Source organism: Nycticebus coucang, chromosome 16 (genome assembly GCF_027406575.1).
Source record: "Nycticebus coucang isolate mNycCou1 chromosome 16, mNycCou1.pri, whole genome shotgun sequence".
Lineage (NCBI taxonomy): Eukaryota > Metazoa > Chordata > Mammalia > Primates > Lorisidae > Nycticebus > Nycticebus coucang.
In genome coordinates, this window is record NC_069795.1 from 74,371,317 (window position 1) to 74,389,639 (window position 18,323).

An 18,323-nucleotide genomic window follows, 5' to 3' on the forward strand; every position below is an offset into this window, starting at 1 on the left:
ACAAGTCTGTTAGGACATTATTATTTTCCCTCCACTAACATAAAAGAGTCTTTTATACTTACTGGCTTCCTTGCAAATACTTTTTTCCAAAGGTCTATATTTGTTTATACTTTGGATTACCTTTTTCGTACTATTACTACTGCTAACCTTTGTACTATTGAGAGTCTCTTAGGGCCTCTAATTTGTGATCAACGGGTTTAATGTTAAATATGTGACTGAGGATATTGAGAAATCCCATTAAAACAAATTTCCCCACAAAGAGGGAGTGTGTGGGATGGTATTGGAATTGACTGGCCTTATAGCAGAGTCTCAATAAATGCCTATTGAATGTCCTTTCTGTGATGAGTTTACTGTCATGAGAGCTTTAACTTTTTCCAGCAATAACTACACCTGAGGACCTACTGTAAGCCCAGATTTAGAGATTTCTTTGATTTAACATACAAAACCAAGTCCTGATGTAGAGATCACAAAAAGTAGTGAAGAAGCAGTGGGTTTCTTTCTTAGGATCATCTCAGTAAAGTTTGATTCTTTGTCCTCTCTTATACCTTCTCTTTCTTCTCATCCAGCTGTGAGGTAGCAGTGGAGCAGCGGTAGGTTGGGACTATCTCAGCCACGTTTGGTAACACCAAGATCTTACTCCTGTTCCTTTAGTTTAGAAGAAGAAAAGATCTAGAGCTCTTAAAAGTCTGGAGTATTTATTTGATTAGATACAACACTGTGATGGCTGTCAGAGTAGCCAGTATTACCATAGACTTGGTTACTGTGCAGATCAAAAGAAGTAATAGTCTCATTGTACTCAAAGCTGTTCAGACCACACCTGTCATGAGTTGTGTGTGCAATGGATCGTGTTTTAAATGCAACATTCTAAAAGGTTCTTGAACAAACTGGAGGGGCCCAGAGGAGATAACCAGACCACAAGATTCATGTCATCTAAAGGAAAGGTGATTTGCGAAACTTGGTAAATGTAGAATGTAAATGTTTTGGCACAGTAACTGAGATAACGCCGGAAAGGCTATGTTAACCACTGTGATAAAAATGTGTCAAATGGTTTATGAAGTGAGTGTATGATGCCCCATAATCATATCATTGTATACAGTTATGATTTAATAAAAAAATTAAAAAAAATAATAATAAATAAAGGAAAGGTGAAGAAACCAAGGTTAACTACGGTGAGCAGCTAGGAGAAGATGCAGGAGAGCTGTCATCTAATAATTGAAGGTGGGAATGAAGGGTTGTTCTGACTCTGTTGTGCAGAGTGGTAGAACCTAGAGCTAGGGATATTTACAGGCATGCTACTACTTTGTACTCTCTGAACCTATACATCTCCCCGATTCCTTACCATCCCACCCCCTGCCCTAGTAGCCACTATTTTATTTTCTATTCCTGTATTATTTTATTTTATTTATTTATTTTTTGAGACAGTGTTTCACCTATGACCCTGGGTAGAGTGCAGTGGCATCATCAAAGTTCACAGCAACCTCAAACTCCTGAGCTCAAGTGATCCTCTTGCCTCAACCTCCTGAGTAGCTAGAACTGTAGACTTACACAATCATTCCTAGCAACTTTTTCTATTTTTAGTAAAATAGATCACTCTTGCTCAAACTGGTCTCAAACTTTTGAGCTCAAACAATCCTACCTTCAGAGTGCTAGGATTACAGGTATTGAGCCACCATGCCTGGTCTCTGTATACAACAGAACCTCCACAGCTGACCACTTTCCTACATTGACCACCTCCTTAAGTTGACCTAATTTTCATAGACTGGACACGCCCCACATGTAGGTATTAAACAGTAGGCCTAGTTCCTTATGTTGACCACCTCCGTATGTTGACCAGTTTATTACAGCCCCTTGGCTGTCAACTTACAAAGGTTCTACTGTATTTTATTTTGAACTTTTTTTTTAGACCTACATATAATCATGAGATCATATAATGTATTTCTTTGTGTGTCTAGCTTATTTCATTTGGCATAATGTCCTCTAGGTCCCTCCGTGTTGTAGCAAATGCAAGATCTCCTTTTTAAAGGCTGAGTAATATTCCCTTGTGTGTATGTGTGTATATATATGTATATTACAGTTTCTTTATCCATCAACAAATGCTTAGGTTGTTTTCATATTTGTATCCTAGCTATTGTAAATAATGTTGAGCATGCAGGTACAGATGAGCAAACCGGAGGGGGGGTTTGTAAGGGGCTGATTTCATTACCTCTGTGTATATACCTAGAAGAGGAATTGCTGGCTCATGTGGTAGTCTTAGTTTTAGTTTCTTTAGGAACCTTTATACTGTTTGCTATAAAAAGACTGTACCAATCTACATTTCTACCAACAATGTGCTGGAGTTCCCTTTTCTTTTTTTTTTTTTTTTAGCTCAATTTTTTTTTAATTATTTTCTTTTTTTTATTGTTAAATCATAGCTGTGTACATTAGTGCAATCAAGGGGTACAATGTGCGGGTTTCATATACAGTCTGAAATATTCTCATCAAACTGTTCAATGTAGCCTTCATGGCATTTTCTTAGTTATTGTGCGTAGACATTTGTATTCTGCCTTTAGTAAATTTCACCTGTACCCATTCTAAGATTCACCTAGGTGTGGCCCCACCCATTACCCTCCCTCCTCCCTAACCTCCCCCCTCCCTTCCCCTTCCTTGGCCCTTTCCCCATATTCTTGTGCTATACTTGGGTTATAGCCTTCATGGGAAAGCTATAAATTAGCTTCATAGTAGGGCTGAGTACATTGGATACTTTTTCTTCCATTCCTGAGATACTTTGCTAAGAAGAATATGTTCCAGCTCCATCCACGTAAACAAGAAAGACTCGCCAACATTTGTCGTCTCTGCTTTTTAGTAAATAACCGTCCTAACAGGTGTGATATACAAATTTTTATGAAACAGCAGCTAAAAGGTGCTAGGTGGTGGGTGGTACTGGATCAGCCAACTTACCCATTGCCTTATCAGATGAGCTTTGATCCCTCCCCAAGAGTTCCCACTATTCAATAAATTCTTGGTGTCCTCCTATACACCAGGCTTCGAGACTAAACCTAGAGCCTGACCTTCCTTATGAGGAGCTTGCGGTTTAGGGTAAATGCTCAAAATTCTTTCCTGCTTGGACTGTTAGGAACGATTTCCTCCCAGATTCCAGTCGGACATCTCTCTAGAGTGCTAAAGGGATCTATCTTTTTCTTTAAAAAAAAAAAAAATGTTTTAATAGTTCTTTTCTGACTAATAAAAGCAATATATGCTTATTCAGAAAGAGTTGGAAAAATGACAAGAATAGAAGCATAAATCATCATCTAGTCATATTGAGTGTTGAAATGTTGGTATATTTTCTTCCAGACCCTTTTAAAAATAATGTTAATCACAGAGTATTTAAAGTTTAAGTTCTATTTTCCTTTACTATCACTTCAGAGATATTTTTCCAAATTATGAAAGTTCTTTGGAACATTAAAACTAATCTTTCTAAAATTTAATCCAAGCATTTTATTTCCCTGCTTAAAACTCTCCCATCATAGTCTTAGAAGGTAAAGTTTCTACTGCTTAATGCCACAGTCGAGACTCTATATGATCTGGTCCCTGCATACTTCTCTGTGATCCTATTTTTGAATTTGTGAGCAATCTACCCGCGTTGGCCTCCCAGAGTGTTAGGATTACAGGCATGAGCCACCGTACACAGTCTTCCATGATCCTATTTTCATTCTTCACCTCTTCCTTCTCTGGTACCCACTCACCCCAACTCATAGGGTCCCTTGCCAATCCCTTCCCCTCACTCCCTATATTCTGCCTACACGAGGCCACTTCCAGCGTGTCAGGCTGCCCCAGGTAGTTTCATCTTGACCCTTCACTCAGGGCTGCTCCTGCCTGGAACGTCCTCCCACTGGAGTAGCTGATGAACTCCTTTTCATTTCTTGATACTCGGTACAATCATTGCCTCATCTATTATCTTTTTTTTTTTTTTTTTTTTACAGTTTTTGGCCGGGGCCAGGTTTGAACCCGCCACCCCTGGCATATGGGGCTGGCGCCCTACTCCTTGAGCCACAGGTACCTCCAGCCTCATCCATTATCTTTCCCTTCCTTCCCTACCCACCCCTGAGAGCTGCCTGCTGCTTTTGTTTCTTCATGGTACCCCTTCTATCTGGAAGAGCAGCCACTATAGCTTTGATTGTGGAGGGCATCCTCATTTCATCTGCTTTTCTCCAGCAGTCTGCAAATATTTAGCATGTGGTAGATGCCAAATAAAAATGTGCTTGACTACAAAAACAATCAATGACAGTACTGTGTAATGAATGCTGTTGGGGGAGTGAAGAGTGCTTATAGGAGCCCAGAGGAAGGGCATGTGATGGGTATGTGATCCCAGGTCCAGCAATCAGAACACATATTCATTTCAAACACAGGGATAGCTTCCTGCACATTTCATCTACTTGGGTCTATTCGTGTTTCTGTTCCCTGACTTTGGACTGACTATAGGGACAGGTGTTGCTCTGTCCTCATACACCTTTTCCTTTATCTACAGAGGCTATTATGGCCCTGAGCAAGCCCCAAGTGGGGCAGAAGTCCTCACTGTGGCAGAAAACTGGCCGCCATTGCCTTTTTTCTCTTAGGAGCACCACAGACAATTGCAGGTCAACCCTGGTTGCCCTTAGTTGGAGCCCAGGATGCCAACTCTAGCATAGGTGGCTGGGTCCTTAGAGAAATTGTTATAAGCATTATAGCCAACCCCCTCATTTGGAGAAGACTACCCAGAATGCATACTGTCTGGAAAGTAGCAGCCACATAAGATGAGAAATAGTATTGACAATGACTGGATCCTTTCCACTCAGCCCTTGTAGCTTAGCCAGACCCTGTATTTCCTTCTCTAGAGATAGAGAAGTCCTTCCCTAGAGATAACTTGGGCTGCTTTGCTCAGAGAACAGGCCAGGTAGGAGGAAAGGTTAAGTATTTTCCTGTGTGACATGTTGGACTCCTCAGGTGTTCTTCATTCTGTAGAAAACTTGAGGGTGGACCACACCTACGGGGTGCTCCATGGGGAGAGTCACTGAGGCCCACTCCCCAGGTCTGTAGTCACCCTGCTACCAACCAACAAGCTGCAGAAGGAAGACTACCAGAGGACAATGGGGAGAGCAGGAGGGGAAGCAAAAGGCGTGTAATCAGATCAATCACCAGCTGGGCTCACTGGCCTGGAGCCTGTCTCTGGTGATGGCACCAGGGGACATGTCACTGGAAAGCCTGCCTGTCTGCTGGCTTGTCAAGCCTCAGCACCAGACACTCTCATTTCCTTAATAACAGGTTACAGATCCTGTATCTATAAATTTAGCTAAACCCTTCTTGACCTTTCTATATTTTTAGCCTATATTGCTGCTCTGAATATAACGATTTCCATGGCCAATTACTTGTTCTGTACATATCTTTAACCCAAGTTAAAAGAAATCTCTCTTAAGTGTGAAGACCCTGTCCTCTTAATTCTCATTTACAGCACTGGCAATTCATGTTTGGCCTTTGGTACATTTTGTCAACTTGAGGATTAAGAGGGCGGAAGCAGTTGTTTGATGTATTTTCTCAGCATTAAGTTTTTCAGATTCCAGTCTTTATGTTCTCTGTCTTTCCTCAGATAATGGCCCATCAGACACCTTTGTTTGCTTTCTGTTTCATTTTCTGGGACCTTTCTTTTCTGCCTTTGTTTAGCCTATGTTGAAATATAGCAACTAGAAGAGTTTGTGACAAATACTCCAAGTTCAGATCACTTAAAGGCAGGCTTCAGCCTTTTCTTCTTACTGGACAGCTCTTTTTATTTTTTGTGACTTAAACCTTAGGGCTAATGTTTTCTAAGACCACTACGTGAAAGCTTTCCTTTCAGCCTCAGTAGCTGGTGTAGACAGGCATCTCGTAAGAACTGTTTGGATTTTCTCCCATTATTTGTAATGTACTTGACCTCCATCTCTTGTCTTAACTTTTTGGCAGAATAGCTTCTGCCAATTCTTAAGTGTCACTATGTGGTCCTTCGTCCAGGGCACTTGTAAAACTATTAAGAATGACTTCGTTTTGAGGCTTTTTATTGTCAACAGTTCTATCCATGGGGGAGAGAGCACACCATTGTAGGGCATTTTTAATTTTCCAAAGGAGTTGTATAGCTGTCGTCTGTTGGTTTCTTAGAAATCTATAGAGAGGAAATAATCTGATTTGAAAACTGAGAAAAACTGAAGCATAGAACAATTTTAGCTGTCTCACATAAGAGCATGCAGTGACTAGCAGACCTGGGATCAGAATGTAGCTTCCTTTACCCATAGCTCTTTCTGGAGACCATATTAATCCTTCCAACTTGTTTTCTCAATCCTGCAGTGCCTTAATTAAAAGAAATGAAATGGATTAAATGAAGTAAAGCCTTTGGTAAATAACTTAAGCAAAGGTATTTTAAGAAATTGCTAAATTGATTGACTTCTTATCCACATCTCACTGGCCTCTTCAAAAGAATGGCAGCTGAGTTAACAAAGCACAGTTTTTCTGAGCTGGTTCTCCTCTTACTGCTGTGCCCTTGGCAATTTGCATTTGGTGGTCCTGCAACCCATGTTCTTTTCTAACTGCTTATTTGGTTCAGAATTGCGATAATTACCTTTATCTCTGGAGCTCTTCTTACCCAGAGTAGTCACTTGGACAATTTCATGGGTGTCCAGAAATTGGCAGCACATAGATACCAAGTACATCCTGGTTGCCAGAGAAGGTGACAGCCCAGGGCTCCCTGCTTCAGGAGGGTGAAGTCTCTAGTCTCTGGTGCTTCATATGATTCGGTGAGATCAGCCTTGGCTACTGATTTTCCGAGTTGTCTGTGGTGAGGCTGGGGGGAACACAGGTCCAACTGACTTTTCAGCATATCCTTCTCTAAGACTGTTTATTCTTCTCTTTTTAGAGTCTAGAAGGAGGTTCATACCGGGGGAGCATGAAGGACCCTGCAGGCTGCCTGAATGAGGGGATGGCTCCCCCCACACCTCCTAGAAACTTGGAAGAAGAACAGAAAGCCAAAGCCCTGCGAGGCAGGATGTAAGTGACTTCCCCAGATTCCAGCCCAGTGCACGCGTGTGCAGTGGACAACGGGCAAGGGTTGGGGGCAATTAGAGAGGGGTTCCCCACACTGTGTTTCCTCTGATAACATTAATTCTAAGTAAAGGTGGCCCAGAGCTGTACAGTGTAGCACTGATCAATACTGAACTACTTTGGCACTAATTTGAACACATTTCTGCCCAAGTATATTCTGTGATACAGCAACTGCTATTGAAAAAGTGTGGTAATAACCAAGGTCTGTTTGAAATTTAAAACATGGTGACAAGAAGAAAATGACAAAAGTTTAGGAAACTATGAGACTGTTATGGCCGTGGGCCTGTAGAATCAGAGAATTCTTAACTGTTATAGAAAGTCTGATAGAAGTTGCCTGAGGAAACATTTCCCCTAATGTAGGAAAGTGATGCATAGGGAAGGGGATCCTATCTCCACTCCAGTGTCCAAGGGTCTTCATTTTTGCATCCATTGTGTTTTCATTCCAAAATAACTGAGAAGAGGTTATTTTGAAGAGTGAACACTTTCAATGTTCACAACACTTTTAATGTTCACTCTTCTCTCCTTTGAAGAGTGAACATTAAACTACAATTCACACCACAGTTCATTTCGTAAAACCCCTTATGTTATACAAGATTTGAGTTATTCACATTGGTATAAAGTCAATGTTTTATTATTTGATCTGATAAAGGAGATAACAGATACCATTAATAGAAAAGCATAACTCCTCCAAAACTTTAGTTTTCTTGTTTAGGATTTGACTCTATGTTAGAAGCAGAGCTACTAATGAGTCTTGGACATAGCTCAACGTGCAAGAAATCATAAGCCACAGGAATAATTAAGTAGGTAGGTGTAAAGGGTCTCTTCTTGTTGTTAATTAGCCTGCCCTTCTCACTCACATTTGTCACTCCTTTAGCCTGGTCTCAGACATGAAAATTAGCAGAAAGTAAGCGAGGCCAGGCCCTGCTGTTGCCTGGAAATAGACAAAGTGAGCGTTTAAGATTTTGTTTCCTAGGAAGCAGAAGTGGAGACATCATAGTGAGGGCCTGGTGTTATAGCAGAGCCATCACCTCAGAGTGGGGGTGGCAGGTGGCATGTAAGCTCTGTAACTCCATACTTATCCCTTCAAGTTTACGGGTGTCAGGGGAAACCCTAAGAAGTTGGTAAATGGAAGAGAGGTTGAGAAATACCATCCCCAAGGGGAAATTTCCTCGGACTTGCACCAAGCTGACCCTCCTTAGCATCTCAGGTTGTGAAGCAGGATTGGAGAGGTGCAATGCCTTCGTCAGGATTTTATCAAGGAGTTGACCTTTGAGGGAGCAGGTGGTCCTTGGCCAGCTAGTCACTATTCTTGTCATTTAGGTTGAATGGGCCTTTGAGTAGTCATTTAGGCCATTGTCCAGACTGCTATTGCCCAGTTTTGCTGTAACAGACAACAGACATCTGTGCTTCTTTTACCCGCTTTACTTACCTCTTCATCCTATCCTTATTCTGGCCAAAATCTACACCTCTTCACACGCTGAGCTATCCTGAAGATGCAGTTGTTGGAATGTCTCATTCCTCTTACTGTATAGCCTCTTTCTTCTATCCTGCTGTACTACCATCATAGAAGCTGTGAAGAAAGATATATAGGTATTTAATTGTAAACTCCTTGCACATGAAGCCAGAGGCTGCAAGGCATAAGGAATGGAGACTCACCCAAAAGATGGCAGTTGAACATCAAAGGGTTAAGTAAGAACGCCAGGGAGAAAAGAGTTCTAGAAATAGCCATGTGTTCAGGAGAAGGAAAAAGGTTGAGAATGGGGCTGGGCACCCGTAGCTCAATGGTTATAGCACTGGCCCCGTGCACTGGGGCTGGTGGGTTCAAACTCGGCCCAGGCCTGCTAAACAAAACAAAACAATTTAGACTTGTAATCCTAATCCGAGCATCCAGGAGGCTAAGGTGGGTGGATTGCTTGAGACCAGCCTGAGCAAAAAGCAAGACTCCCTCTCTACTAAAAATAGAAAAAACTGAGCCCAAGAGTTGGAGGTTGCAGTGAGCTATGATGAGGCCACAGCACTCTACTCAGGGCGACAGCTTGAGACTCTGTCTCAAAAAAAAAATAATAATAATAATTAAAAATGGACTTAACTGCTTGAGTTGTAGTCACTCATTTATTCAACAAACATTTGTTGAACATATATGGTGTACCATCAGTGGGATACATCAGTTAATAAGACAAACAGCAACAGAAGTCTTTGCTGTCATGGCTGGTTTACATCCTAATGGGATAAACTAGACAATAAAATAAAGTTTGTTATATGTTGGAATCTGGGAGAATAAATCAGTATAAAGGAGATCAGGCATCTAGATAAGGCCATATTGTAGTTTTAAGTAGTTCTGGCACTTGCACAAAGTCCAGAAGGAGTAAGGAATTAGCCATCAAAGGAAAAGCATTCTTGGCAAAGGGAACAGCCAGCGCAAAGGCTCTAAAAGATTTCCCGTGGAAGACCAGCCATTCTCTACCATTGTGAAAGAGAGAGGTTAGAGATGGGTCTAACCTGCAGCTGGAATAATTTTAGTTGGACCAGAGAATAGCATTTATTTATAAATAACTTTTACCGATAGGAACTGGCCATCAAAGAAATGCTTTATTATCAATGCAATTTATTTTACAATTAAGTATGCACTGCATTATGACACATATAATTTAAAGGTTTGATGTAACTTTTCAGAATGTCTTTTAGTGTGTCATAATGTCTCTTTCAAAGAGGGGGTGTGAGGTCCACCAGCAGTATCTAGTACCACCAATCCCCTTCCCTAGAGGCTGTCAAGCCTAAGACAGCCCCCATCCGTCAGTAAAGAGCTGAGGATAAAAATATCGCCCGGAGACAGAGAGCTGGACTTCATCTCCAGAGGGCCCTCCCAGCCCCAAATTCCTGCTCTGACTTACCAGTGGGTTTTCTTTTACCACTTTCTTCCAAGCAGCAACTTGGGCCATGCTAAAGCTATATTTAAATGCTTTTATTTGGCCTTGCCAGTTCCTTCCTGTGGCCTAAAACACGATTGTCTGTGTTCAAGAGAGAGAGCTAGCTGGAAGCGTTGGGCATGCTGATAAAGAAACTGTGTTCCTTTGCTTCCTCCCCACTGCCCTGAGGCCCCAGACCCAGAGATTTTTGTGGCTTCTCAGGGCTGTGCAGAACAAGAATTGCAGATGAATGGTTTCCTGGGTTCGAAATGATGACAGCCCTTGTGCTGAGTCCCAACTTTGACATCTCAGAACTTTATTCCTTCTGTACTGGGGCCAAAAATGCAGTTGTGTGGCTCCTAGCAAAACTCTTTCAAATTAGATAATAGGAGTCAGACTCTAGTAGGTTGCATACCCTACACTGACCTGTGCACACCATAAGCATTTTATGTGTATCCCTTTACTGTCTGGACAGAAAAAAGGAATGTTTGGGTTTGACCCTTCAGGAACTCCAAAGAGCCAAACTGAATAGTTTCTCAGGCAGTGGGCCGCAGTGAAAGAGCACCATCTTTGGATTCTGATACAACTGGGTTCAAATTCCAACTCTGCTACTCACTTTATAATCATGGTCAAATTACCCAAACTTTCTGCCTTAGCATTTTCATTCATATAAAATAGAGTTTTATGATATCTACCTTGTATAAAACATGGGAAGACCCAGCTGAGGTAACTGGCACATAGTAAATAAATGCTTCAAGAAGTGGAAATGATTAACGAGAAAGAGACCAAGAAAGCAAATGTCTTGTAGTTGTTAAATCCTGCACCTGGGGCAGGGAGTGCTGCATTCAAAGTTGTGACTTTGGAGGGTTTGCAGTCAATCTTTCTGTCCTTGAATGGGGATTTTCCAGGCCAGTTACCATGGATACCTGTATGAATAATTATAGCTTCTGTACCTTCGGAGGCCTCAAAGGTTAGTGATCAGGCAAATGTGTCTTTCTCCTCTGAGGTTAGAGCTAAGCTAAGACTGGAGTTGAAATGAAGGAATAAAAGTTACATGTTGATCCCTCAGCCTCAAAGCCTCCAGAGTTCAGTTTTGCCAGAGGGCCTGTCATTCTTCTGCTCTGTGTCATTATAGCTACGCTGTTACAAGAAAGGGAGAAAGGCTCATGTAGAGTGGAAAGTAGAGTGCTAGGTAAATACGAAAGTGGTGAAGTCTCCATCATGTGTACTACATTAATCTGAAATAAAAATAAAGAAATGAAAAACATTGCTAGGCAATGAGCATCCTTCCCCATCTGACTGTTGGGTGGTCTCTGGGGAAGGCCTTTCCAGCCTTGGTGCCCTCAGGTTTGAAGCGGGGCCTCTTGTAGAAAAAGCATCAGTAAGCACCTTTCCAGGCGCTACATGTGGGTCTTTTGGGTGTGTTGTTATAAAGGTGCCAAAGTAACTTCCCTGCGAACTTGAGTTTCAGCTTAACAATGAAGACGAGCCCTCATTGTTCTTAATCTCCTGCTCAGGTTTGTCTTGAATGAGCTGGTGCAGACGGAGAAAGACTATGTCAAGGACCTGGGGATTGTGGTGGAGGTGAGGAGATGGTTTGGGGTGTGTCACCCAGTTGGGAACATATTGGACCCTACCAAGCTCAAGGAGTTTTAATTTGGTGGTTAATATATTTTACTCTGAGTATTTGCAAAAATTAAAATAAGAATAGTAAGACAAATGGAATATGTAGGTAGTTTTTTTCTTTTCCTCCTGAAATATTATGAGATATTTAGAGGGACGTAGGGGCCTAAATGTCACGACATTTGGAGGAGCCTCTTGAGGTTAGAGCTAAGCTCACGCCTGTGTTTTATGGGACCAAGTTATTGTCTTAAGAACTTTTCCGTAGTGTTTAATGAACCACACGATCATATATTCTTCAGAGCTATGGGCCACTGTGGCCACAAAGCAGGTCACTCTTAGTGGAATCTTGGAGCTTACACATTTCCATAGATTTTAAAGATAATATAGCTACCAAGAAGACAGCCCCCCTGCAAAAAAAAAAAAAAACCCCACCAATAAACAGGTCCACAGCTAAGAGTCAGTAATAAACGAAACAGCTTTATCTTCATAGGGATTCACTTTACAGAGGGACATAGACAGTGGATGCAAAAGCCTAAGATAGTAAATGGCTTAGCACCCTATTGTTAGTCATCTTAAATGAAAGAATATGAAGACTAAAAATTGTCTGACCCATGTCTAAATTGCCTGCCGGTTCCTTACATTTGCCCTGTAAGTCCCCAGCCTATGAAATCTGCTGAATTCGAGTTTTATATTTGCTTATTCTGAACCTTGGATAAACAAACTAACCTGGTATATAGAGGACCTGAACTCTAACTTATGGAAAGTTATTCTCATCTTTTAGGGGATCTGAGGGCTGCAATAGGTACAACCAACTCGTATGCAGGAATAGAGGACATAGGAGTCTGGAGACTGGGAGAATGAAGTCCAGGGAGTCAGATGTCAGTGGAGGAATTATAAGACAAGTCTTCTGATTCCTGGGGGCCTTGGTTTTCTCATCTGTCAGATGGGGATAAGTGCTACCTGGATAACCCCAAAACCTAGTTTTAAAGCTTACATGACATTGTATATGATCACAGAGTATAAAGTATTAACATATTAAGACTTATTTCTAGACCAGAGCTATCAGTTCTGCGCCTTTAAAGATCTGATCAATCTGGATTAGGAGAAGGGAGGAGGTACAAATAATTGTTTTCTTCCATGTTCTGCTTTCTGAAGGGGCCTAGAGACAAAGGAAAGAACCTAGAAACTTCATAAAAGTTGTGTCTGTCACTCTGCATGGGGGTAAAGCCCTAGCTGAATAGTGAGGAGCTGCAGAAGCCACTTGCCCTCAAACAGGCTAGAGTGTGGGCTCACGTGGGTGCTGCAGGGTGGGGCTCGGCCCAGAAAGCTTCTCGTGAAAGTACCTACTAACCATTGCCTCTGCTGCTACAGGGCTTCATGAAGAGAATAGAAGAAAAGGGTGTCCCTGAGGATATGAGAGGAAAGGACAAAATCGTGTTTGGAAACATTCATCAGATTTACGACTGGCATAAGGAGTATGTGTTAATGCCCCTGGGAACAGGGCTCTCAAGCCTTCTTCCTGCGTCTGACCTAAGGGGAAGGGTTTGGGGGAGCGTCTTGTGTCATTTATCTCATCACTGAGAAATAATACCGTTCTAAATAATTATCCTCTCTCTCCTTTTAGTTTTTTCCTCGCTGAACTGGAAAAGTGCATCCAGGAGCAAGACAGATTGGCGCAGCTCTTCATTAAGCACGTGAGTGTCTTTCGTCACCTCCTCCCCTACATCTTCACTCGGCGCCTTCACATTCATTTTTAAATTCCTTCTCTCTCTCTCTCTTTCTTTCTTTTCTTTTCTTTTTTTTTTTTGAGACAAAGCCTCATTTGTCACCCAGGCTGGAGCACTATAGTGTCATAGCTCACAGCAACCTCAAACTCCTGGGCTCAAGCAATCCTCCTGCCTCAGCCTCCCGAGTAACCATAACTACAGGCACCCACCACAACCCCCAACTTTAAAATCCTTCTCTTCTGCTCTGCCTTGACGGGCCTTCCTTCTCACCCCTCTCTGAGTTTTTTTTTTGTTTTTTTTTTTAACCTTCTTGGCAATTTGAAAGGTGTCTTTTGTCGGATGCATTTACTTTTATACTCTTGACGTTTAGATGCTTTAATATGTCTCCACACGTGGGCCATGTCTTTGCATAACACTCTGAGACTGGACGAAAGGCACTAGACACCGGCCCATCCCCATCCTCTCCCTCTACGCTTTCAGGAGCGGAAGCTGCATATCTACGTGTGGTACTGCCAGAATAAGCCACGCTCCGAGTACATCGTTGCCGAGTATGACACCTACTTTGAGGTAAACTGCTCAGGCTATGCTGAACTGGAATGGGGGGTGAAACTCAGGCTGAAATACCAGATGGCATCATCTACAGGTGACTCCCTCTCAGCACTGCGGGCCCATTCATGGCAGGAGTAGCTGCCTCCACGGAGCTGTTAGCTTCTTAGCTAAATTCTTGTGAGCACCTTTGCTTGCAGTGAACCTGGTCTGGGTTCTGATTTGAGAAGCCTCTATTTGCAGAATGATCCTGTAACACAGAGGCTATCTCAGAAGCTCCAGTTCTGCTTAAGCGACCCCAGGGCAGAATGTGGCCGTACCCCTCCCCACCAATCCCCTTTCGAGGGCTGGCTGAGGAGCCTTCTCTTGGTTGAGGGGTTTGCAGCCAATTCATAGTCTCTCCTTGCCCCAGCCCATTCCTTCTGTTTTGTTGAAGGAAAAGCAGTATCCTCACTTTGAAGACCCCTTTAGGGTCCAGATCTTACATCCTAGGACTTTGCCCTGGAGCACTACAGACAGAACATAATCCCCTTCTGGCTTGATTCCCAGGCCTGGGGTGAGCACCAAGGTGAAGGTGTTTGCTGTGGAAGCGCAGTGGGGGCACTAAGGCTAAGGGTGTGTCTTATAAGTTGTTCCTAACAAACGAGCAGTCCTGTGGGCAATTTTGTCTCTGGTATGGGTTGAAGGTTCTTAGACTTTATTGGAAAACATGAAGACCTGTCTTTGATCCCTGACCCAGAACACCCCAATTCTTTGGTCCCTTTTCCTAACAGAGCTTCTTTGTGTTTCAGGAGGTAAAACAGGAGATAAATCAAAGGCTGACACTTAGCGACTTCCTCATTAAGCCCATTCAGAGAATAACAAAATACCAGTTACTCCTCAAGGTAAGAAGCCGGGAATATGGGTCAGGGCAAAAGAAGGGTCTCCCCAGGCTCAGACCTGGAGAGCAGTGGGACTCAGAGCTCTGTCTGTACCATACTGTCCCCCAGGGACTGTGACTGGGTGTGGTGGGGGGCTGTGCATACAGGCTTGTCTGCTGGTTGCTCTTCAGCTTTGCCCCCAGGTAAGTTGCTTGGCTATTCTTCCTGCTCTTAACACTGGATGTTACTTTTTTTTTTTTTCCAATTCACTTTCTTACCTTGTCACAATCACTGATTCAATACCTTTAAAAACTAAAAACTAATAAGAGCATAAAATCAGAGTGGAATACAAGGGGGAAAGAAAGGGAAAGGCAAGATTCTAGAAGCCTTAGATGAGTAATACCTAAAATGCAATTGTATTTTATTTTAAACAACGACTTAACTTGGTTTGTCTCAGAACTGTATAAGGTTCAACAAAAAGATTTGACTTTCCCCCATCCTTTCTTGAAATAATCTCCTTTTCCTTCTTCCCTCCCTCTCTCTCGGCCTTCTTCCCTCATAGCTTTCAGACATTGAATATTCTGGAAGTTTTCTCTGTTATTATGTCTAATGTGACTCATAATTTTGTTTCTCAACTACTACAAACCATTGCCACCTCTGCTGGAAAGGAAAGTCTTTAGGGTGTTGCCACATTTTATGATAAGTTTTTTATAGCTCTCTGCCTATTTTACTAACTAATTTCACCCTTCCCACACCCTACTTGCAGGACTTCCTGAGATATAGTGAGAAGGCTGGTTTGGAGTGTTCCGATATTGAGGTGAGTTTTCTGCATGTAATGCTTGCTGGTCTTAGGGCCCATGTTGGGTGTCTCTCTCTACCGGGAGGAAGATTGTCCCAGGAGGATCCACACTGACTTCCCCTTAGACAGTAAGATGTCCTTGCGAGCAGCTACTCGGCAGGGTGCGGATGGCAAGTGTTAATGAACAGAGCGTTGTCTAGAATTTAAGAATTCTGTCCTAGGCCAGACCTGCATGTGCCCCTACTGGTATTCTTGTGGCCCCTGCTGACATATAGAGGGAAAAGGTGATACTTTACCCCTCACATCCTTCAGAGATTGGGTGTAAATTGCAAAAGAGCTCCAATGTGCAACTTTACCCATGAATCTAAGTACTGTTTGAATCTACAAACATGTAAAGTATTTCATTTTCATCCCCCACCCCACCCCCAAGGATTACTCCCTAAAGTGAAGTCCTTTGAAACAATGTCACCAAGGGGATTATTTTAAGCCAGAGAGGGTACAGATCATTCTGGCAGGTTATTTTAGGTTAAAACCTCTAGTGTTTCATAAGCCAGGTTATGTGTTGCTTGGGCAGCCAGGAAACAAAAGAGAGAAGAAAGAAAATAAGAGAAGGAAAGGAAATTGTTAAACGAAAGTGAGAAGGTAGGAAAGGATGGGCTGAGTGATATGCCTGCCATGGGGAGTCACTGACTTATGACCAACATCCCCCTGTCTAGAAGAGAAAGCCCTGCACTCCCCGAGAGTGGACAACAGGGACCAGTGTCCTCTCCTAGGTTAAAGGGGATGTCAGAAACGAGGTCCTTGTCTTCCGATTCCTGACAGTGTCCTGCCTGAGTGACTACCATTCTTCCCCACAGAAAGCAGTGGAGTTAATGTGCCTTGTTCCCAAACGATGCAATGACATGATGAATCTCGGACGCTTGCAGGGCTTTGAGGTGAGTCCTTAGGAATGCTTCTAAGCCCACTCTCTCCTAGGCACAGGAGTCTAGGCCATCGAAGCCTGTTCCCTAAGCCCTGTGTCCGGCCTCCTCTGCCTCCTCCTTTGGCCACTACACCTTTGTGCCCAGGCTCTCTGGTTCACAGGCCTGAAAGATGCATCAGTTTGGGAAGTCGAGCACTTGGGCAGTCATAGGAAGTTACAGAGCAGTCAGCCAAGCCAGAGTCAGAATTCCCAGGGGTGGGAAAGACCCAGAGTCCTCTATAATTGTTTGGACCTGGCACTGACCTCTTCCCTTTTCTTTTTTGATGGAGAAATGCCGGGAATGTGAGTGAGTCCATAGCAGAGCTATGTGATAGAAGTAGACCTAAGCAGGAGAACGGAATACCTTTTTTTTTTTAATTTTTTTTTATTTTTGAGAAGGTAGTTCTAATAAACAGATCTATGGAGGGACTGACTTTTTAGTTAAATGAACATTTTAAGCTAAACGTTACAGTTTACATCTCTGTTCTTTGAAGAGGGGAATCAAATCTTGGGGAAATAGCTGGATATGTCAAGGATTTTGGTTTAAGTGAATATACTAGTATTCTAGGGCTACCATACCAAAGTACCATAAATCGGGTGGCTTACACAACAGAAATTTAATGTGTCACATTACTGGAGGCTTAGAAGTATGAAATCAAGGTATTGTGTGGATGGTTCCTTCTGCAGGCTGCGAGGGAGGGATCTGTCCCAGGCTTCTCTCCATGGCTTGCAATTGGCTATCTTCATGCTCACATGGCATTATCCCTGTTTCTATTAGAGTTCACTTTAATGACCTCAGTTTAACTTGATTACCTCTGCAAAGAGCCTACCTCCTGATAAGGCCACGTTCTGACACATGAATGGTGGGAGCAGGGCATGAGGGACAACACAGTTCAACCTGTAGCAGTGAACCTTTGAAGAACAAATTGACTTTCCTGATTTAAACTTAATAACTATTATTAGTTTATATCCAAGCCTCATACACTAACTAAACTAATATATCTTGAATATTAATGTGGTAAAGTTGGAACTGACATAATCATTAACTTGTACCTAATAGTTCTTGATCCCCCTGCAGAGAGATGTGGGTTTTTTAATTCTTTTCTCCAGTAATCTACAGCCTAAGATTTTCTTATTCCTTTTTGGAGAAAAGGGATTCCTAGAAACTGAGATACTTAAGAAAGAAATAGGTTGGGCATAATGGCTTACACCTGTAATCGTAACACATTGGGAGGCTAAGATGAGAGGATTACTTGAGGCTAGGAGTTGAGACCACCCTGGGCAGCAGATCAACACCCTATCTCTACAAAAACTTGATGATAATAAATAAACAAATTAAATTAAATTAAGAAAGAAGTGGCTCTTTTTGCTAGCTAAACCAGACTAGAGTAGACAGAAAGCAGACAGTAGTTTGGGAGCTGCTATACTTGGGTGGGAGTAATGAGTTGGATTCATGTTGTGTTTAAGCCAAATCTCCTGTCTACCTTGCCCTTTCAGCCTATTCTGTGTGCCCCTGTCTGTCTTCCGTGCTTTGTGGCAGGAACTACGTGGAAGGTCTTCTTTGCTATTCGTTTTTCATAGGTTCCTGGTTCTCCCTGTTAGATCTGAAGAATGAGTGGTTTTACTCACAGAAACACACTCTGTGCTGTCACACAGTTTTTTCCAGTTGTACTGGGTGGAGCCTTACAGTTTTTCCCTCGGCATTACGCCATGTCTGAGGCTGTTCTGAACAAACCAAGTAATCCCTTTTGCTCTTCAACCTTGAAGTCCCCACGTTTTCTGAATAGCAGTCTGGCTTGGCTCTCTCTGGGTCTCTGGAGGATG

The 18,323-nt window shown here is 42.6% G+C and overlaps 1 protein-coding gene across 23 annotated transcripts in view; it reads left to right on the top strand.

The window, feature by feature from the left end:
• KALRN (kalirin RhoGEF kinase) overlaps positions 1 to 18,323 on the top strand; it is a 744,321-nt gene that overhangs the window by 662,986 nt on the left and 63,012 nt on the right. For all 23 annotated transcript variants that reach the window (XR_008374862.1, XM_053564434.1, XM_053564435.1 and 20 more), the window contains 8 exons: positions 6,893 to 7,023; positions 11,501 to 11,567; positions 12,978 to 13,081; positions 13,231 to 13,300; positions 13,814 to 13,900; positions 14,671 to 14,763; positions 15,506 to 15,556; positions 16,396 to 16,473. Coding sequence is in view for 22 of the 23 variants with exons in the window: in XM_053564434.1 (XP_053420409.1) it covers positions 6,893 to 7,023; positions 11,501 to 11,567; positions 12,978 to 13,081; positions 13,231 to 13,300; positions 13,814 to 13,900; positions 14,671 to 14,763; positions 15,506 to 15,556; positions 16,396 to 16,473 (681 nt within the window). In the remaining variant the exon portion in view is untranslated. The remainder of the gene's footprint in view (positions 1 to 6,892; positions 7,024 to 11,500; positions 11,568 to 12,977; positions 13,082 to 13,230; positions 13,301 to 13,813; positions 13,901 to 14,670; positions 14,764 to 15,505; positions 15,557 to 16,395; positions 16,474 to 18,323) is intronic.